Here is a 22,052-nt window from a genome sequence, read left to right as displayed (position 1 = left end):
GTGGTGGGGTCGCTTAGCGGCAATTGTCGATTGTTGATTGTCAATATAACATGTTGTTGTTGTTGTATTTATATGCATTTTTTTTGTACATATAACCGTCATGCATATCTTACATATTGTTGTTGATATTTATTTGCATTAGACACGCAGAAAATCTGTTATATTTAGATTGTATGTGCTCATAATGAGTGTAAATACAAACATACATACATACATATATGCATGTAATGCTTTGGGGAAAAGCCCAGCTGACTGATATCACTACACCAGCCACTAACTGCATGTTCAGTTCGTGACCGAGAGGGCATAGTGACGCTGACGATCGATCTGTCAGTTTTCTCGCATTCAATTTTTCTGCAGAATTGTTTGTGCCGCCTCGTACAAACAAATTTATGCATTGTAAGTACTTAGAAATTGGTCAAGCAATTAAACGTATTGTAATGTAACCCGAGTCACTCAGTTCAGGAATAGCACAATTAGATCATTTGTTGTAGCAAGAAAATGCCAATGAATTATATTTGCATAATACAAAAGTGCCGCAGAAGAAGTGAGCCATCTATGGGTAAAAGTGCGAATTTATTTAAGCTTTATGCGTGTGTAAGCAGTTGAGTTGGCACAGTGTGTCAGTATTATATATAATAATGGCAAATTATAATACATAAATACTAGTATCTTCAAAGAAAAACTAAATGCAAAAGCAACAAAAGTTATCGAGTTGATATCGATAAAAGAGCGTATGCGGTTACCTCATTTAATTGGTCGTCGTAATCGACTTCGTGCCATGGAACTGTAACCTGTGTAATGAGCGAAAAAGACAAAACAAAAATTGCTGACTTTCGTGTGGAAAATTAAATGTTTACTTAACTTAAATTATTGAAATTAAATTAAAATTATTGAAATTAAAATTCAATATTATAAAATAAAAAATCATTTAAAAATGTATGATTTGATTTTCAAGCAAGTAATATAACGTTTGTTCAATATTCAAAAAATTTTGCACAGAAAATTATTTTTTATTGCCTAAATGTATAAAAGAATTCCACTGTGCCGTTGAAGGATAAGCTGATAAGAATTTGAGCAGTGGGTGTGTAAAGCTTTTGAACTGCCATTAATTTCTGCAAGCTTTTGCTTCAAATGGTATTAATTTTTGTTGTTTATGAATGAATTAACGGGCTTTATTTAATTATTATTATTAATACGTTATTGAAGCTTTTGAAGCTATTGTTTAGAGTGAGTGAGTGCTTTATATGTACATAAATAAATACAAATGCGAAATTATACTTATTCACACTTAATACATAGTTAATACATGGTGTAGACGGTATATGGTGCTTAAGTTTTCAATTGACGAAGCTTTTGTGAGCTTTTTCAGCACAGAGGATATATGAGCTCACATGATCTACTGACCTACCACTAACATAATTATTATTGGCGTGGGTAAGATCCTTAAGCTTTCCTGGTGACCTAATTTGAAATGATATCCGTATATCAATGAATGTGCTTTATATTGAACTTTAATTATTTCAAAATAGACTCTCCTGACAGCTTTTAGACAGCCAAATTAATTGACCAATTAAAATTTTGGTTGAAAACCCAGTTTTTGCCCTTCACACTTCCGTCTACTCGATAACCGATCAGCTGTTTTTCATCCGATCATTTTTGTTTTTTGCTTTTCTTAAGAAGTTGGTAAGTTTCATCACCTTATTAATGTTTTTCAGCAACGACATCTAACGTAGCTTTTTTTATCAAACGTTTTTGTCGCAGAGTTGTTTTTTTTTTCAAGTCAATTAAAATTCAATTAAAAATTATGTAGATTTTTATTTTGTATGGTAAATCGATCTAAATAAGCGTTTTAATCGAGCAGAGGCCGCATTAAGAGGCCAGAGAGCAAACATTAAGTTAGTAATACGAAAGCGAAAGAAGTAGCATAGTTGGTGAATGAAAATGTTGAATGATGAAAAAGTTTTTAACGCAAAAGCATGATATGATAGGCATTCATCACAACAAGGCAAATGAGATGACATAACACTAGAACTACAAATAAAATATGTTTGTATTACTTACTTTGTTTTTTCTAGTTATTTTGAGAAATTCATACGTATGTTGGTGTTTATCCCAAACTTCTGAAAAGTTTTTAGGAGCCATATATGGTTTGAGGGTTCTCATTTGTTTGGTCAAATTTCCACGTAGTTGGCATAAAACCTGAAAGTATTTATAAATATATTTATCGTATGATAATAAAGAGAAAAACTAAGAGGAAATTCAACGAATTTTTGAATATTCAGTTTTGCCTAATATCGAATAAGTTAAAACTGAGTTCGGAAATTTCAATTCCATAGAGTATTGTCTCTCTTTGTTTCTTTGATCTCATGGAAAAAAAGATTGAATCAACTTTTTTTTTAAATTGTAGCACAATTTGTACTGATTCCAAAAACATTAAATGATCTAACGAAGAAAAATTTTTGGAAACAGCAAAGTGAATGGTGTCGAGGTAAAGGAAAAGGAAGGAAAATCAGTGCCATATATAATCGATTATAAATATCTGAGCTTATACTAGAAGTCCGAAGCGCATTTTATGAACACACACGAAGCTTCTACATATGAATTCTGACAGCTGTTTGTTGGAATATGGTATTGAAAAACTCTAAGGACTTCACTGGCTTTATCTTAAGCAATTTTTATCACAGTTATTTTATACATATGTATTATCACTTACCACACGTCTTTCCTCACGACCCAAGGTTGTATTAGCAGGTTGCTCATTCGCACCGTCATATGCGAGCTCATAGCCGCAAGCGTTAATCCAAGGTACGGGAGCTGCTTCTATTAAAGCCGGCGCGAGCAAAGAGAAGACGAAGTACAGCATTGTTAACAAAGTAAAGGAGAGTAGCTTCTTGTACAATGGACTAGTATCAGTTGACGTTTTAGTTACTGCTATGCGCCCATTAGGCAAGCTTGAATTATTGCACGCTTTATTAGCTCGCGTGGTAGGCTCCACTAGATTTTCCATAATCAATTCAATCACTTTCATTTGTACATTTGTTTTCAAAGTAGTTTTACTTGTGTTACTGTTATTCATTATTTGTTTGAGGTTCTTGACACGTCGTGAACACATTTCGTATGATTGAGCGCCACACACACACTTGAACTTGAAACGCGTTAAAGTACTTGTTGAATGTTGAGCGCCAGTTACTGCAATTAAACAGAAAATAAACAATTAATTAATGCGATTCAATAATAAACTTTGCTCAATGAAGAGCTTAACTGATTTTAGTTGTTTACTTTAAATGGACAGTGGGTATGGCACACGCGACCAAAGTTGAGTTCAACATTTCATTTGCAAACTAATTAAACGAAGATATTCGAAATCAACAATTATGGGTTGTGTAAAAAAAAATATTTAACGATCGACTACTGGCCGCAAGCTGTGTGAACAGGTAGCTATCGTATGCGGGAAAACCCCATAATGAGCATGGAATTTCCACATAAGCGCGTGCTAAAGCTGTGGGGTACCATATTGGACTTAGTATATGTATGTACATATGTATCTATAGCTCTATGAATATTTGAGGTTTACAGCTAGAATAACTGCATAAATTGTAAATGTTGCGTTCACAATTGACGTTGGCCGTGCTTGAGGAGCTTATAAAGTTAAGCACAAAATTTTTGGGGATTTTTTTCCCCCGACACTCGCAATTGATCGTTAATATATTTTCATATATTTAACGATCGGAGGATTTTGCTTACGCAGTTACTTAATTGAGTTATTAAAAACGAGAAACGTTAGTTACTATTTGGAAATTAATTGGAAAATTGATTAACCTTTGAATATTTAACTTTAAGTACACGTAAGCTAGCTATCTAGTATATAATGGGGATATGTAAAGTCTAAAGTATATGCGGCTCGACGCGTGATTCGATTTAGGCCTTGGAACAAAACATCACGCTTGTCATTCGGCAGTTACCAGTCGAAAGGCTTTAACAAGTCATCGACAAATTGACTCAACGGATGCAATATCTGAGACATATGTAGCCGCGCCAACATTTGAAAGAGATAATCTAAATTAAATGTCAAAAATTTTCTTTCGAATGATAATAAACATTCCCCATTAAATTTTAATTGTTTGTGTTTGTTTCCTTTAAAAAAGTAGGGAATATCGAAGTTCATAACCCTTGATTTCAAGATGTCTTTAATATTCTGTTTCTTGCGGTGTTGGTATAAGGCTTGAGGAAAATAATATTTCAAACTAAAAAAATTCTCAGATCGTCTTTTAAATAACATTTCGATTGGTCTCCATTTGAAAGCATTTAACTAAAGCTAGAAACAAAAAGAAACCTCAAGAACCGAATTTCCATTTAGGACTCGCAACAAAATCGATCCACTACTAAAGCGGGAAGTTACTGCTAATGAAAACTTAATCACTAACGATACCGTCAACTCAAAACTGTCTTGGTTGAATCGCGGTGTGTCGGTGCGAATGGTAACCAAGCTAGAATGAACGGTTAAAGACCTTGTGCTATATTTTTGGTGGGATTGTTCATGGAATCATCAACAATGATCTGTTTCCCTTCGATTTCTTTCGGAGTTGCACTATGAACAATTGGATTGTCTGAAGGAAACAATCATGAAGAAGCGACCAGTAGTAGTAGTACACTCATCGATAGTGACTCGACAGGAGCTCGGAGAGCTTGATTGGAAGATATGTATACATCCAACTTATAGTTCGGACCTGGTACCAAGTGATTACTATCTGTTTCTGTCTAAGGCGAATGTTTGGCCTCAAAAGAATTTTGTGAAAATCGTACCCTTGCCAATAGGGACAAGAGTTCCAATGATAACCAGAATACCGTGAATTTCTCTTCACTGCAACTTACATATCCATATAAAATCGAATTGGTTTGCAAATTTAATCTAGACTACAGAAACAATGAGGAATTTTAGCTGTCTTATGGTTTAACCTTTAATTATTTCAGGTTCTTACAGGGCTTGCGAATATAGTAGAATGTTGCTATTTGGTCCTCAAGCGTAAATTATTCTATTTGGTCCTTTCTTCCTATCCCTTGCAACATCCATAAATATTACTTTTTATAATATAACTTACCACGTTCAAAATTTAAACTGTATTGAAACTGGGAGACTTGACTTCACAACACCGGCTAAATCAACAGATTAACTATGAATGGGTCTATGCATGGTGCTAGCTACCGTATTTATATCGACTCGTGAAATACGTGGATAACGTGATAGAAGCCTTAGCCTTGTTGCTAAGTATTTAGCTATAATACAACCCTTTGATATATTCACATTATGCGGTTTTGTTCCCAAGAAAATATATATTTGTTTGTTTTATTTTTGTAACTATATGGAAATAAAATTGATTTCAAATAGTCGAAGCGTGCCAAATATAAGAAAATGCTCAATGTAAATCGAGCGTAGCAAACTCGTTCTTTGCTATTTATATGTATTTTTCTACAAATTCTATTTTTACCGGGCAGTACCAGACATTATGCCGCCACCAACAAAACGTCATAATATCCACGTAATTCATTAGTTCATTAAAAACCAGAAATTTCAAATATTTGCCGATTATATAACTCGACAACTGTTTTATAGTAACGAGTTCGTTGCGGTTTTCAATGGGCGAAGCCATGTGGACAGGTCATGGATTTGTTTAGTTGCCAAGTGGTTTCTAACACTGCGTTTATAAAAATTTAAATTTGTTGTGTAAGTAAGTTTGTGGATTTCGAAAGTATATGTATATAGTCACGATTAAGGTCAATAAGGAGCGCTATATCGGGTATGTAATTCCATAGAAATGGTAACCGTTGATTACTTACATATAAAGTAACTTCAGATTAAGCACAAATAATAAAAGGCTAAGCTCGAGTGCAATTAGGTAATTAGGTATATGGGAGTTATGACCCGATTTTAACCATTTTTGGTGCAGAGACACACTATTATAAGAAAAAGATTCCTTCTGAATTACATTAAAATATCTGAGAGATTTACCAATATTTTCGTTGAAAAAATTACTCTTAGGCACTAAGTTCTTCATGTTCGATATCAGGGACATTGAAAAAATATATTCCGATCTCGACAATTTTTCCAAAAGTGATGTTACAGCTCAAATGCAATATTTGTTTAACATTTTATTCCGCCATCATTGGTTTCTAATGTATACATTATAAAGTGAAGAAATCAGATGGAATACAAAATTGAGTTATATTGGAAGTAGGTTGTAAACCGATTTCGCCCATATTCCGTCCTTAACCTCAGGGTGTTAAAAAATATTATTTACCGCATTTCAGAAAATCGGTCGAGTAATAAAGTCACGGTCACAAATTTAATCTACGAAATTATATTTCATACGTTAAACAATTAGTAAAATATTTTTAAAACAATTAAATCTATACACTTAATCAATTGGTAGTGCCAATAAAGATAACAAAACACACCTCATTGTTGTCGGTTATGTTAATCGTAAGACGGCACATTCTATTACCTTCTCTAGGTACATTTGTATATAGCAATTCGTTTAATGTGGGCCAATCGAAGTTACGTCAAATAAGAACTCGAAAGTTCTCACTTAGATAAGATTAACATTTTGTGAAATTCTATAAATTTAACGATGAAAATGTACATGCATAGGTTTTCGGGTAACACCCTTTCTAGAAATTGTTTCAATTTTCATGTGCACTTAACTTGTAGCCTTACAAAAGTATTTAACTTACGAAAAAAACTCAGTTATTCCAATTGTCTTCAAATACGTTTCTTCAATAATTAAGTATACGCACCAGCATCCATGCTCCACCAAACACAATCGATATATAATAATTCTTCAAAAATATACAATATTCACAAAATTTCAAAATATTCTTTTTCTCAATTAAAAAATCAATTTACGTAAATTTGCAAGGAAATACGTTTACTATCCGGCTTAATAGCGTGTGTTTACACCGCCAATACACTTGATATACTGCCAATTTGCGAAATTAGATACTAATACATACAAACAAGTCGATGGTTACTCACTTTTGTATCTATATGTATACATTACATGCGAGGTTCACTCATCATGCGAAGAGTTAATTTTGTAGGCTACTAAAGAGAGTTTTTATACATATATATTTACAAAGATGAAGCCTTATGGCGTGAAAGGTGCTTCACTTCCGCGACTAACGAGCATAAAGAAATGCCTAAGAGAGCGTATGCGCCTCTAGCTGTTGTGGGTATGTCAAGTAGTTGTCAGTCTTGCTCAAGTTAATACAGAAGTTCCAAGATTATTTACTTACAACTTCACATAAGTAAATAAATAAATCAGTACATAAATAAATTTCATTTCGCTTGCGGCGAAAGTGTGTTAATATGTAAGTGTGTACAAATTGTTGATTCATTTCATTCATTCGTGCTTGCAGTAAGCAATTCTTAAAAGTTAACAGCAACACCTAGCCGAGGTGTTCAAACTCAATTATTTCACGATTTATAGTATTATAATGGCTTTGGAATTGTGTAATATTAAATATGTCCGAATGATGATACCTACTGCTAGACTCATACCAATATATATATATAATTTATTCAATAAATTATTTTATTTTATCCAATAATTTTTTTATTTTATTTTACTTTTTTATTATTTTATTTTTCATTATTTTATTTTATATTTTATATTTTATTCAATAATTTTTTTATTTTATTTTATTTTTTTATTATTTTATTTTATATTTTATATTTTATATTTTATATTTTATATTTTATATTTTATATTTTATATTTTATATTTTATATTTTATATTTTATATTTTATATTTTTTATTTTATATTTTATATTTTATAATGTATATTTTATATTTTATACTTTATATTTTATACTTTATATTTTAAATTTTATATTTTATATTTTATATTTTAAATTTTAAATTTTAAATTTTATATTTTATATTTTATATTTTATATTTTATATTTTATATTTTATATTTTATATTTTTTATTTTATATTTTATATTTTATATTTTATATTTTAAATTTTATATTTTAAATTTTATATTTTATATTTTATACTTTATATTTTATATTTTATATTTTAAATTTTATATTTTAAATTTTATATTTTATATTTTATACTTTATATTTTATACTTTATATTTTAAATTTTATATTTTATATTTTATACTTTATATTTCATATTTTATATTTTGTATTTTATATTTTAAATTTTATATTTTATATTTTATACTTTATATTTTATATTTCATATTTTATATTTTATATTTTATATTTTATATTTTAAATTTTATATTTTATATTTTATATTTTATACTTTATATTTTATATTTTATACTTTATATTTTATATTTTATATTTAAATTTTAAATTTTATATTTTATATTTTATATTTTAAATTTTATATTTTATATTTTATACTTTATATTTTATACTTTATATTTTAAATTTTATATTTTATACTTTATATTTCATATTTTATATTTTGTATTTTATATTTTAAATTTTATATTTTATATTTTATACTTTATATTTTATATTTCATATTTTATATTTTAAATTTTATATTTTATATTTTATATTTTATTTTATTTTATTTTATTTTATTTCATTTTATTATTTTATTACATTTAATTCCCTTTATCGTCATTTCATTTAACTTAATTTTATTATATTTGCTTTTGATTCATAAATATTCGAATATAATTTGTGTTAACACAATTGCCAACACCTTTTTTGAGCGTCTTCAGAGGTCAAGTGTAATTTCATCATAATAACGATTACTCATTCGTGCGCATGGCAAACACAACACAATAAGCGATGCGTCGTGATTCTCTTTGTTTGCACGAAATCCGTTAAGTTTGTGGATTACACTTATTTGCTCTAGTGAGAGATAAACGAAGAGAGGGACAAGGTCGTCAGACGCTTTGAATTCGAGGAAATTGATCGCTATTGAGATATTATATCAAAGAAGAGTAGATTGATTTGGCAAAGCTTCTGCTTATCACTTCAAATTCTGCTCTTTATGCCAATGAAATATCGTAGGGTACATAATAGTTAAGACGGATTGCCTTATAAGTGGATTACAATAGTTAAGAAATTTGATCGTAAAAAGGTTTAGGGATAGTCAAGATTTTCAATATTTCAATATATTTCAATCGTTAAGTATATCTTAAAAATATTCTCTGAAAATTTGAAGTTGAACCGATAATTACTTTTCGAGTTATTAGACAAGTAACAAAGAGCGCTCGGGCACTCCACCACAAAAACTATGTTTTTTGAACTGGTGACAGCTGTACCTTGAAAACCGCTCAGTAGATTTTAATGAAATTTATACATCTGATCGACCAATTAACTGTTGATTTTTCCCGAAAATCTAGAAAAAATATTTCCGGAGGCCGAAAATTTTTAAAATGTCATATCTTAGGAACCACTTGACTTCAATTAAATTCATTTCAACCAATGTTAATTGATTTAGTTTTAAGAGTTTGCGAAATAGATTGGTTTAAATTGTGTATATCGGTCGATATGTAATAGAAATTTCTCTCGTTTATGCACCCGTACTAAACCTTGTTTGCAACTCAGAGCTCTAGGATTACTTTGGGACACCTAACCAATGTTAAATGTATGTTTTAAAGGTTTTATGGCACCAAAATATATCACCAAAAATATTTGCACTTCCATGTAGTTGAGACATCATTAAAAATATTATATGTATATATCCAAAATTCAGTCGCACTTCAGACGAAATATTTACAGATGAAGACACCTGTTGATATCACCAAATATATTAAATATTAATTATTTACCTAATTTATGCTCTTTTGACATATTCACGAAAAAAAAAAAAAACATAACACAGAAGTAGTTGAATGCCTTATACAAATTGTTATGATACGACACTTAGCAAACATTAGGCTAAGAATAATACGTTCTAACCGTTGAAGTGACAACGCTTCCAACACTTTTTATAGTATTCGCTTATCTATAATCTATATTATCGTATGTTCACGTAGTTACCCATTGTTCATAAAGAATGCATGAAAAAATTTGAAATTATTTTTCAATTATCGTAAAAATATGCTGGCAATGGCCTACTGTGACGAATTTTTGTTATGTAATGTTTGATAATCAAAATTTTAATATATTTTTTTATTAAAAAATCAATTTAGCTGGATTAGAGAAATTCTGATTTATTAATTTGAAGCTTTGGCCCAAATATTTTTTTCATGTTATAAATATTATATATAAAATAATATTATAAGTAAAACAATATTTTTAATTTAATTATGCGCTGACAATTTTCAAAAAATTCTTTCAGTTTATACACAATTTTTTTCGAAAGAAAAAAATTAATACTTAGTAATATTAAAGGTGTTTCTCAAGTATGACTCATTAGGAGTTTTATTGGAGTGCGAGTGATACAAATTACTGTTAACACATGAATTAAGATATCAATGGTTTTTCGAACTTAACTTTTCGTATTTAATGGTATGTTTAATGATTGATTTAAAGTTAAGTTTTTTGTATGCCATTAATATTTTTATTATTTATTAATTTACTTATGAATAACTGTAATTGAATAAATTAGCCTTTTTGTTGCTGCTAAGTACTATGGGTGGTAATAATTGAACTTTGATGACTCAGTGTTTAGAAGATAGAAAATAAGCAAATAAAGTCCAAAATTAAATTCTAATAAGCCAACATAATGAAGTCAAAGAGCTGATTGACTTAGTCAGTTTATGCATTTTGACATTTGCTCTGTCCTTGGACCCTATCACATTAATTAAAAAGATATAAAACCTTTTATGATATTGCATATAAGGTACTATCGAACATATTACTTAAGTAATATAAAGTACATAAGCTTATAGAATCTTACAAGTATGACTTTAACCCATTCGATCCTATTGTACTCGTTTGTGTATAGAATATTTTTTTATTATTTTTTTTTCGATCCTCGCTTGGGTACAGAAAAAAATCTTCTATTTATTTTACTCAAGCGAATACAATGGGTTCGCAAGGGTTTTCTGTGACATTTTTTCTATACCCAAACGTGTACAATGGGATCGTAGGGGTTAAATATTATACGTAATGTATAAGTTCTCTAAATAAAGAGTTCTTGACTTCATGAAATCATGTATCCAAGAAAACTGAAAAATGTTTACTTTAAACTCGCTGTTGATTTCATTTAAATAAAGCCAATGTAACTTTGAACTGATCTTTGAATATAAAGCAAACCAAGATTATCGGTCCCGGTATCTAGGCCTTGTCAACTCTTTATCAAATGAAGTGTTGTCAACTTTCAGAATGATTTTTAGAGTTACACCATCAAAGAAGAATAAAAAGAAAGTTAGTGAGAAAATGAGAAGCTATCACTTTCTGATTCCGTCCAGAACAATAATATAAAAATGATCTTTTAAAATAAATATAATCAAATTTTATCCGATAAAAAGTGGAGCATGCCAATGTATCCGATGAATCATTATAATTTTAATATTTAATAACTACAGTTTGAAATGAGTTGACGGAAGTAAAAATTAAGTGCCAATATACATCGCCAATTAAATTGTGTGGACAGGCGCATCAGGGAGTGTTGAATTATAGAATATATATTATATTAGGATGGGGTTGAAATTCAGTTGTTATATTATTGACTATCAGAACATTTTTAGAGTTCTCAAGCTACTTTTATTCTAGTCCAAGCATATTCGTTGGGCATTTTATTTTTATACTCTCGCAACAAAGTTGCTAGCAACAAAGTTGCTACGAGAGTATTATAGTTTTGTCCACATAACGGTTGGTTGTAAGTCCTAAAACTAAACGAGTTAGATATTGGGTTATATATATCAAAATGATCAGGGTGACGAGAAAAGTTCAAATCCGGATGTCTGTCTGTCCGTCCGTCTGTCCGTCCGTCCGTGCAAGCTGCAGCTTGAGTGAAAATTGAGATATCTTAATGAAACTTGGAACACGTGTTCCTTGGTACCATAAGAAGGTTAAGTTCGAAAATGGGCGTAATCGGACCACTGCCACGCCCACAAAATGGCGAAAACCGAAAACACTTAAAGTGCCATAACTAAGCTATAAATAAAGCTATGGAAGTAAAATTTGGTACGAAGGATCGCACTAGGAAGGGGCATATGTGGATGTAATTTTTTTGGGGAAGTGGGCGTGGCCCCTCCCCCTACTAAGTTTTTTGTACATATCTCGCAAACTACTAAAGGTATATCAAGGAAACTTTCTAGAGTCGTTTCTTTTAGGTACTACCTTATACAGTCCAAAAATGGAGGAAATCGGATAAAAACCACGCCCACCTTAAGGGGCATATGTGGATGTAATTTTTTTGGGGGGGTGGGCGTGGCCCAAAACCAAAAGAGCTATATAAACCAAACTTTCTGCTGTCGTTTTTTTTAGCCATTTTTTAATACAGTTCAAAAATGAAAGAAATCGGATAATAACCACGCCCACCTCCCATACAAAGGTTAGGTTGAAAATTGCCAAAAGTGGGTTAACTCACTAACGAAAAACGTCAGAAACACTAAATTTCACATAAGAGATGGCAGATGAAAGCTGCACTAAGATTTTTTTACAAAATGGGAAATGGGCGTGGCGTCGCCCACTTATGGTTCAAAAACCATAACTCAGGAACTACTCGACCGATTTCAATGAAACTTGGTTTGTAATAGTTTCCTTACATCCCAATGATATGTTGTGAAAATTGGCCAAATCGCAACCACGCCTACTTCCTATATACCAGAATTTTAAGACGATCTGAATCTTTTACTTTACAATATATAAAGTAAGCACTAGTAAAGATATCGATGCAGAACTTTGCACAAATACTACGTTTATAGTGTGGCAGCCCCATTCTAAAAATCACCGAAATCGGACCATAGGTTGTTAAGGCCACATATATCGGTACTTCTAACCTAATATTAGAGTTTCCAACTTTCAATGGACTTTATACAATATATATGACGAATATGTGGGTCAAATTGTGTATTATATAGTATTAATAAAGGTAAATAAATAAATTGCGAGAGTATAAAATGTTCGGTTACACCCGAACTTAGCCCTTCCTTACTTGTTTGTTTTCAAATACCTCACCTAACAGCTTTTTCACACAGAAGCTAATTGATCAATTAACCGACCTCTGCTCGATTAAAACGCTGATTAAGATCGATTTAACATACAAAATAAAATCTACACATGTTTTTAATTGAATTTTAAACGAAATGAAATGCAACTCGTTTTTTTTATCGAGTAGCCGGCAGTGTAAAGGGCAAATCTGGTTTCTCAATCAAAATTTTATTTGTGTGAAAAGGCTATAACACCAGTATATAGACGACTAATTTCACACTGGCAAGTAATTATTATCTGTACTGTTCAGCTGCTTAATTTGCATTGTAACCTGTTGTTCCTGGAGTTTATTTCAGATTTTAGCTATACCTGCAGCATGGCACAAAAGCTTCTTTGAACTTGAAGAACATCACTAAGTAATTTATATTCACGTGCCATTCTTATAAATTGCCATTCTTATAAAAATGTTTTCCAATATGCATTTCAAAAACATCGAACCTCACTAATGTAAGCTCCATTTATAAGCAAGTAAAAAAATCAGTTGTTAATAATTTTTCACCTCCTTTGCCGAATCCACAATCTCACAATCTTACACAGCAAAAAGGCATAAAATGCTATCTTCACATATGTATATGTATACATGTGGGTGATTATTGAACAAGATCAATATCTGATTTTCATGTTATATCTTTAAATCATTTGATAGATTTGTCTTTTTATGGTGTTTTTTGCTTTTCTCTCTTTTTGTTCTTTTCAATTTCATGCAGTCTTTTGGTGTTTTTGTACGCTGCCGGCAGAGATTAGTGTGCGGATTAATGTCAACTCATTCATCAAGAGTGCTATACTCATACGGATCGTATTTGTACATATTCTTATGTGAAAGTATTTTGGTATTCCATGGGGGCATAAAAATTCCTGTTGTTCAACTGACACATTTATGATTGCTCATATAATTACATATGTCTGTACTATATAATGCATAATAATATTAAACCAATTTTGGAAGCAGTCGGCGTCCTTGATTAACACTTTGAAGACGACTTTACAAAATCTGTTTGGCGCTCAGCTTAAGTGACGTCATTTGGCTTATAGTCGTGGAACTATTGCTGAAATGTGGTATCATCACTATTTATATTATTGGAGTAATTTTTATATGAATATTGTATAGAATGGCATATATGCAATGGCATATATATAATGGCATGAATAGAGCACGACTCTCTGTGCTGAAAACCATACGAGCTAAGTATCTTCAAATATCTGGTAGGTGACGCTGACTTGATATATGTAAATATGGTGTGTTCAAGACCCTTAAGTATATAACATAATATTCGAATATCACTCTGGAAGAGCAAGAAATTTTTTTCTTTTTATAAAAAATACTGAGCGCTGGGTGAAATATTGAGCTAGTTCTTATGAGGAATAGTTCTGGACGATTTTTCCGAAGATCATTAATTTTCTTAAGACCAAAATTAAGGAAACTCTTTACCAATATAACTCAAAGACAGGCAATTCTAAAGAGAATCTTTATTTATATGTTTATAAGTTCAAATTAATAGACAAAAATCGAAAATTCTATAACCAGCATTAAAAACTTAAAAAAATAATATGAAAACCAGAGGCAGAACCATTTACACTTCAGAACATTATATCCAACCATGCTGTTCAACCCACACTTCTTCACATTACTCACATTCACCATCATGTATAAGCAAAGTAGTTATGTTGCTGCCTTGGCAGACCAATTAGAGGACCTCACACTGTCACATGACGAGTAGTATGTTGTGCGATCGGCGCACACAACCTTCTTCGGTGGCATTTGAACACATCTCTGATTACGAACCGAGGTAGGAAGGAAAGAAGTAGAAGACGGTAAGTAAGTTGAGTGATTGGTATTTATTTCCAATGATATGTCTTTTCGCTTTCAGTTTTTCTTTTTTTTTAGATTTAAGTTTCGTTTCGTTAATCATTAATATGTTGCCCTTCATTTTTTCTTGTTCTTTTTATTTTTTTGTTTTAAGTGTACAATTTCACAGCATTTAAGGCAATGCGACAGGTTCAAATTCCAGACACAATTGAGGTATGAAATGAAATCACAATGAAAACAAAAACAAAACACAACAAAATTAACAAAAATAATAAAGTGAGTAGGAGCAGTGCTTATACACAAACAGGTAAGGCAAGGATATACTGGCGCTGCGATGAAAACGATTCTTTGATAAATGGATTACAATAAAAATTGCAACAACAACAACAACAAACGCTAGTATCGGCGTCGTAGCGTAGACGTTGAAAAATTTGAGACCTCCCGCACATGTAAAACATGCCAATTCATAATTCCGGGGTCCAACAAACCAACCAAGCCAAGACAGCCAAGTGGTAACAGCGGTCGCATAGGGAAGCGAAGAGTTGACATGAAGCGCAACACAGCAGAGCGCTACGAAAAGGTTATAAGAACACAAAAACAACTACACAGATATTTATGCCCGCGGCGGCGGCGTCGGCTACTCGGACACTGATCGACCGGCTGGTTGAGGATAAGTAGGATATATGGAATGGATCAACGCACCAGAGCTGACAGTTGAAGCATACCAACAACAACAACAAGTAAATGACAGCAAATATGTGGATGAAATGTCAAAAAAGAAATTAACAAAAGTATAAATGCGATATGACAATCAAATGAAAACGAGAACCAGAGCGTTTTTTAAGTTTTGTATGCCGGTTTATATGTATGTATGTTTGTATGAAGGGAAGAAATCATGACATTTCAGTTTATTAAAATATAATTGAGATCTTCGCTCGGAAGACCTACGGCGATGTTTTATGAGACGCAGACATTTGGACTGACTGACAAATGATCAATGCTTTGAGAGAGACTGGCGACTATGTATGTAAGTGTGTGTATGTATCCAGCAGCCAATAAGCCTTGCTAGACTTTTGAAATATTTCGCTTTTGGTCTTGTGGAATTTGCATTGTTCTACACTTTCATATCCTTTGCTTTGAGGAATGCGCTAAGCAGTTGTTGTTTGTGAAGGATATGCAGTGATTATAAAGCCTTCATTTCCACTGAATGAATTTGTTAGTGTGAAATGAAAATATTGAACCTGAACTTTACTTAAAATCTTAACATAACTTAACACGACGCAAACTCTGTCGCTTGATTTTTTTATAAAAAAGTATAATCTCATTCTTCCTATCAGAAATATAGCCCAAATGGAGAAAATCTACAAATGACTAGATCTTCACCATACGTCAAATTTTGAAAAAGTCCCGTGAAAAGAGTATCGACACACTCCATCTATCTGTCCACTTTAAAGATGCTTTCGACAGCACGAAAAGGAGTTGCCTCTGGCGCTATGTCTGAATTTGATATGCTTCCAAAACTAATACGGCTGAGTAAGCTGACGATGAACAACACCAAAAGCTCCGTCAGGATCGGGAAGGACCTATCCGACACGTTCGAGGTTTCAGGCAGGTGTGTCTTCTTTAACCCGATGCTGGAAAAAATAATACGAGCTTCAGAGCTAAATATAGAAGGTACAATATTCTATAAGAGTGTAAAGCTGGTGCAGAACTGTGGACGATGTCATCAGCCGATGAGACGGCTATAGGAGTTTTCGAAAGAAAGGTTTCACAGTCCCCTAAACATTGCCAACGGCGAATACCGTACATGATGGAATGATGAGCTATGTATGTGCTATTCTACGATATTGACATAGTTCAGCGAATAAAAAGGGCAGGGGTCATATTGTTCGAATAGATGAAAGTGTTCCAGCTCTGAAAGTGTTCGATGCAGTACCCGCTGGTGGAAGCAGAGAAAGACGAAGACTAAAGTTCTCCGTTGAAAGGACCAGATGGTGAAGGACCTGGCATGGCATGACTTGGTATTACCAATTTGTGCCAAACTGCCAAGAGGAGGAATGAGTGGCGCGCTGTTGTGGACTCGGCTATAACCGCGTAAGCGTTGCCTACGCCACTCAGCAAGAAGAATATAAACAGAAATATAGCTTATACAATTTTTTTTTTTTCAAAAACTGGTTACAACAACCATGACCAAGATAACTCTAGCCACACAAATAGGTTAGTACAATTGTATCTATTTCAAATATATATATTTCTACCGGAATTAAGCAAAAACAAGGAAATCCCACCTAAACAAACAACTTAACAATGCAAACGTAATAAGAACTTATGCAATACTCCATTACATCTTACAATTACGTCTACAACAACTGCATCTCAAACGAACGATCCACAAGACAACCGAATTCAAAGTCTCCACTTGCTATTGAGATATTCTCCAGCCAACAATCGATAATTATATCTATGCACGTCAGCTGTTTGACCAATTTAATTCAATTTGTTTGTAGTTCAACTATAGTTGTAGTTAGTAATAGCTATGATATTCATGGTATATACATATTGCTCGGTAGTTGAACTTGTTTTCACATAGTAAATATACGCCGGCACACGTACTGTATGTAGATTGATCGAAGCAAATTATATTTACTTCTTCCGTCGATGGCTTAATAATGCTAGCGAACTCATATGTGGAGTCATAGTAGCATAAAATCTAGCTCTGCAACTGCGTATATGATTTGGATGTAAAAATTCATAGATAAATATATTTGATCCAATAGAAAAATATTTGGAATATTAAAAAAAAATTTTATAACCGACATTTTTTTATGCAATTTTTTGTTTTATCCGCAAACAATATTTTAACATTTTTATGAGAAGAATTTTAAAAATTTTGTTTGAGTAAATTATCGCGGAACTCCCAAAAAACTAGTATAGTCTAAAGTAGTATGGTCTATAGTCCAAAAATCATGTGTATCAGGCCAATTAGTACTCCATAATCTCCTATGCTGAGTTAAGTTAGAGATATATCAATCGTTATTAACGTAAATCTACACAAACAACTACCGTCAAATTGATAACACGTCGATATCATAGCCGCTGGCTTTACTGCTGCCGTGTCTACGTCTACGGCGTTAGGCTACCATAGCAATTGAGTTGGCTGCAGAAAATTGATATACGTAATTATATATGATAGTTAGGTTGGTCGACGTAGGTGCTGCCGAAGCGTATGTACATAATGGCTATATGTAAACAGTGTTGCTAACATTCAGTGGTCTTGTACCACTTTTTGTTTTATCAATCAGATAAATACGTATGCGAATTTGTGACATCATTTCACCTTTGCAATAAATTTACGAAAATATTATCATGAAATATGAAGCTTTATTTGGCAAATGAGTGGTGAAATTTTAAATATATTTTGATTGACTGAGTTTCAGATATACATATGTATGCATTTATATCATAATATAGTTAATGCCATTTAAACAAGCTATACAAATCACAATTCAAATCACTTCAAGTATTCGTGTAAAATATGTTCGACGACAAGAAAGCAACAAGACGACGTAATTAACGCCACAAAAGCAAATATATGCCAGTCTGTCTAACACAGACTATTTTGATGATATTATCAACTGTAATCCACTGGCGAAATGTGAGTACTATGTAATCTGTGTAACATATGAGTATGTACATACACTGTATGAAAATATTGTGAACCAACAACCGGTAGCACAATTGGCATAGATATGAGTATATCGGCGAAGCAGAGTGCTCTTTGAGTGCACTTAGTCAGTTGGTTGCACCGTCCAATACATTATTGTCTTATTGCCGCAGACGGTTTGGAGTTTATTAATTGGCATTGTATGTTCGTAAGTAAGTAGCACTTACAGTAGCAATATGGATATATGGTACTCCCTGGTAACTCGCTTTATTATTGTTGTTGATCTATTTTCAATTGCGTATGTCACGCCTCTTTCGCAATCAAATACTGATTTTACGTATGCGTTGAGACAACAACATTTGAAATGTATTAGGGTGAACATTTTAGTAGCTTTAAGCTTTGATCTTAAATTTCATTAATATATGTTTGAATAGTTTTAGGGAGATTTATTAATAGTATTTCAATAGCTTTACGAAATTTAAATTTTTAATAATTTCTTTATTTGCCTTAAATCAACAGTTGTCCAAAAAGTCTCTTCGAGTTAAAACGGTCTACCCATATGATGTGATAAAAAAAAACACACTTTTAGTCATAAATTGCTCACTTAATATGTCTAGTAAAGTGATTTTTTTAAAATTCAAAGACTTTTTAAGGTGTTAAATGAGTTTCGTCAGTAAAAAAGGCCTATTTCAAAATTTTTTTTCTATGTAAAAAAATTATTTATTTGATTCAATTTTTTTTCTGTCTTATAGATACATATTTAAAGAATAATTATGTAATAAATTTAAATTAAAAAAAAAAGATTTAAGCCCTCCATTGTGACGGCATTTCCGGTGACCCCTCAGAAAGAAGTGCATCCGCGTTGTCAACATAACTCCTGACAGGATAATCCAAAATGAAAAAACAAAAATAAGTGTTTTAGGTAAGACCATAAACTCGTGCTTTTACGAAAGAAAGACAAAAAAAGTAAAAGTTGGAATTTTGCCAGACGTTTTTCCAAAAAAAAAAAAATTCGGTCAAATTTGCTTTTACATTTTTATACTCTCGCAACAAAAGTTGCTAAAGAGAGTATTATAGTTTTGTTCACCTAACGGTTGTTTGTAACACCTAAAACTAAAATAGTTAGATATAGAGTCATATATACCAAAGTGATCAGGGCGACGAGTAGATTTGAAATCCGGATGTCTGTCCGTCCGTCCGGCTGTTATTTGTATTTAACTCGCAAACTAATCAAGCTATATAAACCAAACTTTCTGCAGTCGGTTCTCTTACATACCCCACCACACAACATGAAAATAGTTGAAATCGGCTAATAACCACGCCCACCTCCCATACAAAGGTTAGGTTGAAAATTACTAAATGTGGGTTAACTAACTAACGAAAAACATCAGAAACATAAATTTTGCAGAAGAAATAGCAGAAGGGAGCTGTACTCAGATTTTTTTACAAAATGGAAAATGGGCGTGGCATCGCCCACTTATGGGTCAAAAACCATATCTCAGGAACTACTCGACCGATTCGAATGAAATTCGGTATATAATATTTTCTTGACACCCTGTTAATACGCTACTACTTTCCTTATAACTCAATTTTGAAATCCATCTTATTCCTTCACTTTATAATGTAAACATAAGGAACCAATGAAGATAACGGAATAAAACTTTACACAATTAGTGCATATCATCTCTGGCTTCACTTACGAAAAAATTGTTGAAAACGGACCATAACTTTTCAAGGCCCCAGATATCGAACATGTTGAACTCAGCGCCTAAGGATAAATTTTAACCGAAAATATGGGTAAATCTCTCAGATATCTCAATTTAGTTCAGAGGAAATTGTTTTCTTCTAATAGTGTGTCTCTGTTCCAAAAATTATTAAAATCGGGTCATAACATTTCCATATACCTAATTATAGGTTTTTCAAAAATACGGTGAGTTTTATTCCGCATATATCGAAATATATGTTATTAAATTAAAATTAACTATAAGTCTCTATGTATTTACTGGTCGTAGAAAAGAATTCTAAAAAATCGCTAAAAAACATGCCGTCACATATAATGACCTTAAGGGGTCATACTTTAAAAATTAAAAAATATTTTAAAAACTGTTTAAAGCTGTGAAGCGCTTACCCTAATTTAGCTTTTCATAAAAAAAGGCTCGATACAACCAACTATTGCTTTTGTATTTTTGTATGCGAGTATTTACCGGCGAATTGTAATACAATTGCCAATAATAATTACATCAGATATGTTTTGCCGATATGATCAAACAATCGTTAGCGTTAGAGTCGCGACGCAAGCAGTTATGACTGTGATGCCTTGAAACCGTAATGGCAAATAATAAAAATAAATATTTGTAAATATGTATGTACATATATCGGCAAATATCTCTATGGTATGCAATTCATTGATTACTTTTGATGTTGTTAATAGATATATAGATATATACATATGTATATATGTACATAGTTATTGTAATGGTGCGTTTTAATAATAGCAATTAATTTTTCTTGCTCATACAATGTAACAGTAAGTGGTAGATATACATACATATACATGTGTGATATATTTAGTTGATAAAATAATACAGGAAATGTTTATAGCAGAGCCAATATAATCGCAAATAAATTTGTTTTGCGAACCTTGGCATTACTTGCGTAGGTAAAATATTCTGATACTTCTGTTGTAATAGTACTTATGTTGGCAATGAATTATCTGGTTAGATATGTCCTAAGAATACATTAGTGGTATTATTATTCTCATCAGTTTAGAAGAGGTTAGATATAAATCCATTTTCATTATTGTAAAAGAGTTTTATAAGGATCAAAGCTTAATGAAACACAGCGTTGAGAGCTTTTGCTACTAATTTTAAATGAGATAGAATATAAGAAGAAACAATCTTTAAGATGATGCCTAGTCAAGCTTATGTAGAAGTTAAATCAGATAAATCGACCTATACTGACTCTCGTAAGGAAATCAGGTTTTCCAAGGCTGCGCCCTCAAACGCCGTTTTGAAATATCCGAGCGAGCAGAACCGCAGAAATACTTTAGATTGGTATTGATGACAGACAAAAACAAAAAATTTCATAACAGAGTACTTATTATTGAGATTTTAACTTAAGACCCTAAGACATGCCCAGCACTTTAGTCACAAAAAAATATCTCTTGGAAATTCTCCTTTCAACTAAAGAATCAGCATTGTCCACCAACTTCATAATATATTTATTTAGAGACTTTACAGGAAATTATTATTACGATTTTTCGAAGAATGAATCAAAATCCCTAGATGACTAACTAGATATGGAAATATGTACTGTCACGATTATAAATCAAATTCCTTTAATTTTACAATTTTCTGAAAAAAAGCGCCTATTTGTTATTTGGAATACTCTAATATTTGTTCTTCAACATTTTGAAACTTTCAACGACTAAGTTA

General features: G+C 31.8%; 1 protein-coding gene across 4 annotated transcripts in view; it reads right to left on the bottom strand.

Annotated features, from left to right (window-relative positions):
* LOC105219618 (uncharacterized) overlaps window positions 1-22,052 on the bottom strand; it is a 38,127-nt gene that overhangs the window by 5,540 nt on the left and 10,535 nt on the right. Inside the window, exons 1-4 of one of the 4 annotated variants that reach the window (XM_054231721.1) lie at window positions 6,796-6,990; window positions 2,717-3,192; window positions 2,065-2,202; window positions 747-794 (exon numbers count right to left, since the gene is read on the bottom strand). In XM_054231721.1, coding sequence (XP_054087696.1) covers window positions 747-794; window positions 2,065-2,202; window positions 2,717-3,192; window positions 6,796-6,805 — 672 coding nt within the window. In that variant the 5' untranslated portion in view covers window positions 6,806-6,990. Of the gene's footprint in view, window positions 1-746; window positions 795-2,064; window positions 2,203-2,716; window positions 3,193-5,102; window positions 5,173-6,795; window positions 6,991-22,052 lie in introns of those variants that run through there. The other 3 variants (XM_054231723.1, XM_054231722.1, XM_029045197.2) reach the window with 3 other exon arrangements.

This window comes from Zeugodacus cucurbitae, chromosome 5, assembly GCF_028554725.1.
Source record: "Zeugodacus cucurbitae isolate PBARC_wt_2022May chromosome 5, idZeuCucr1.2, whole genome shotgun sequence".
NCBI lineage: Eukaryota > Metazoa > Arthropoda > Insecta > Diptera > Tephritidae > Zeugodacus > Zeugodacus cucurbitae.
This window is presented reverse-complemented; position numbering and strand designations above follow the sequence as displayed.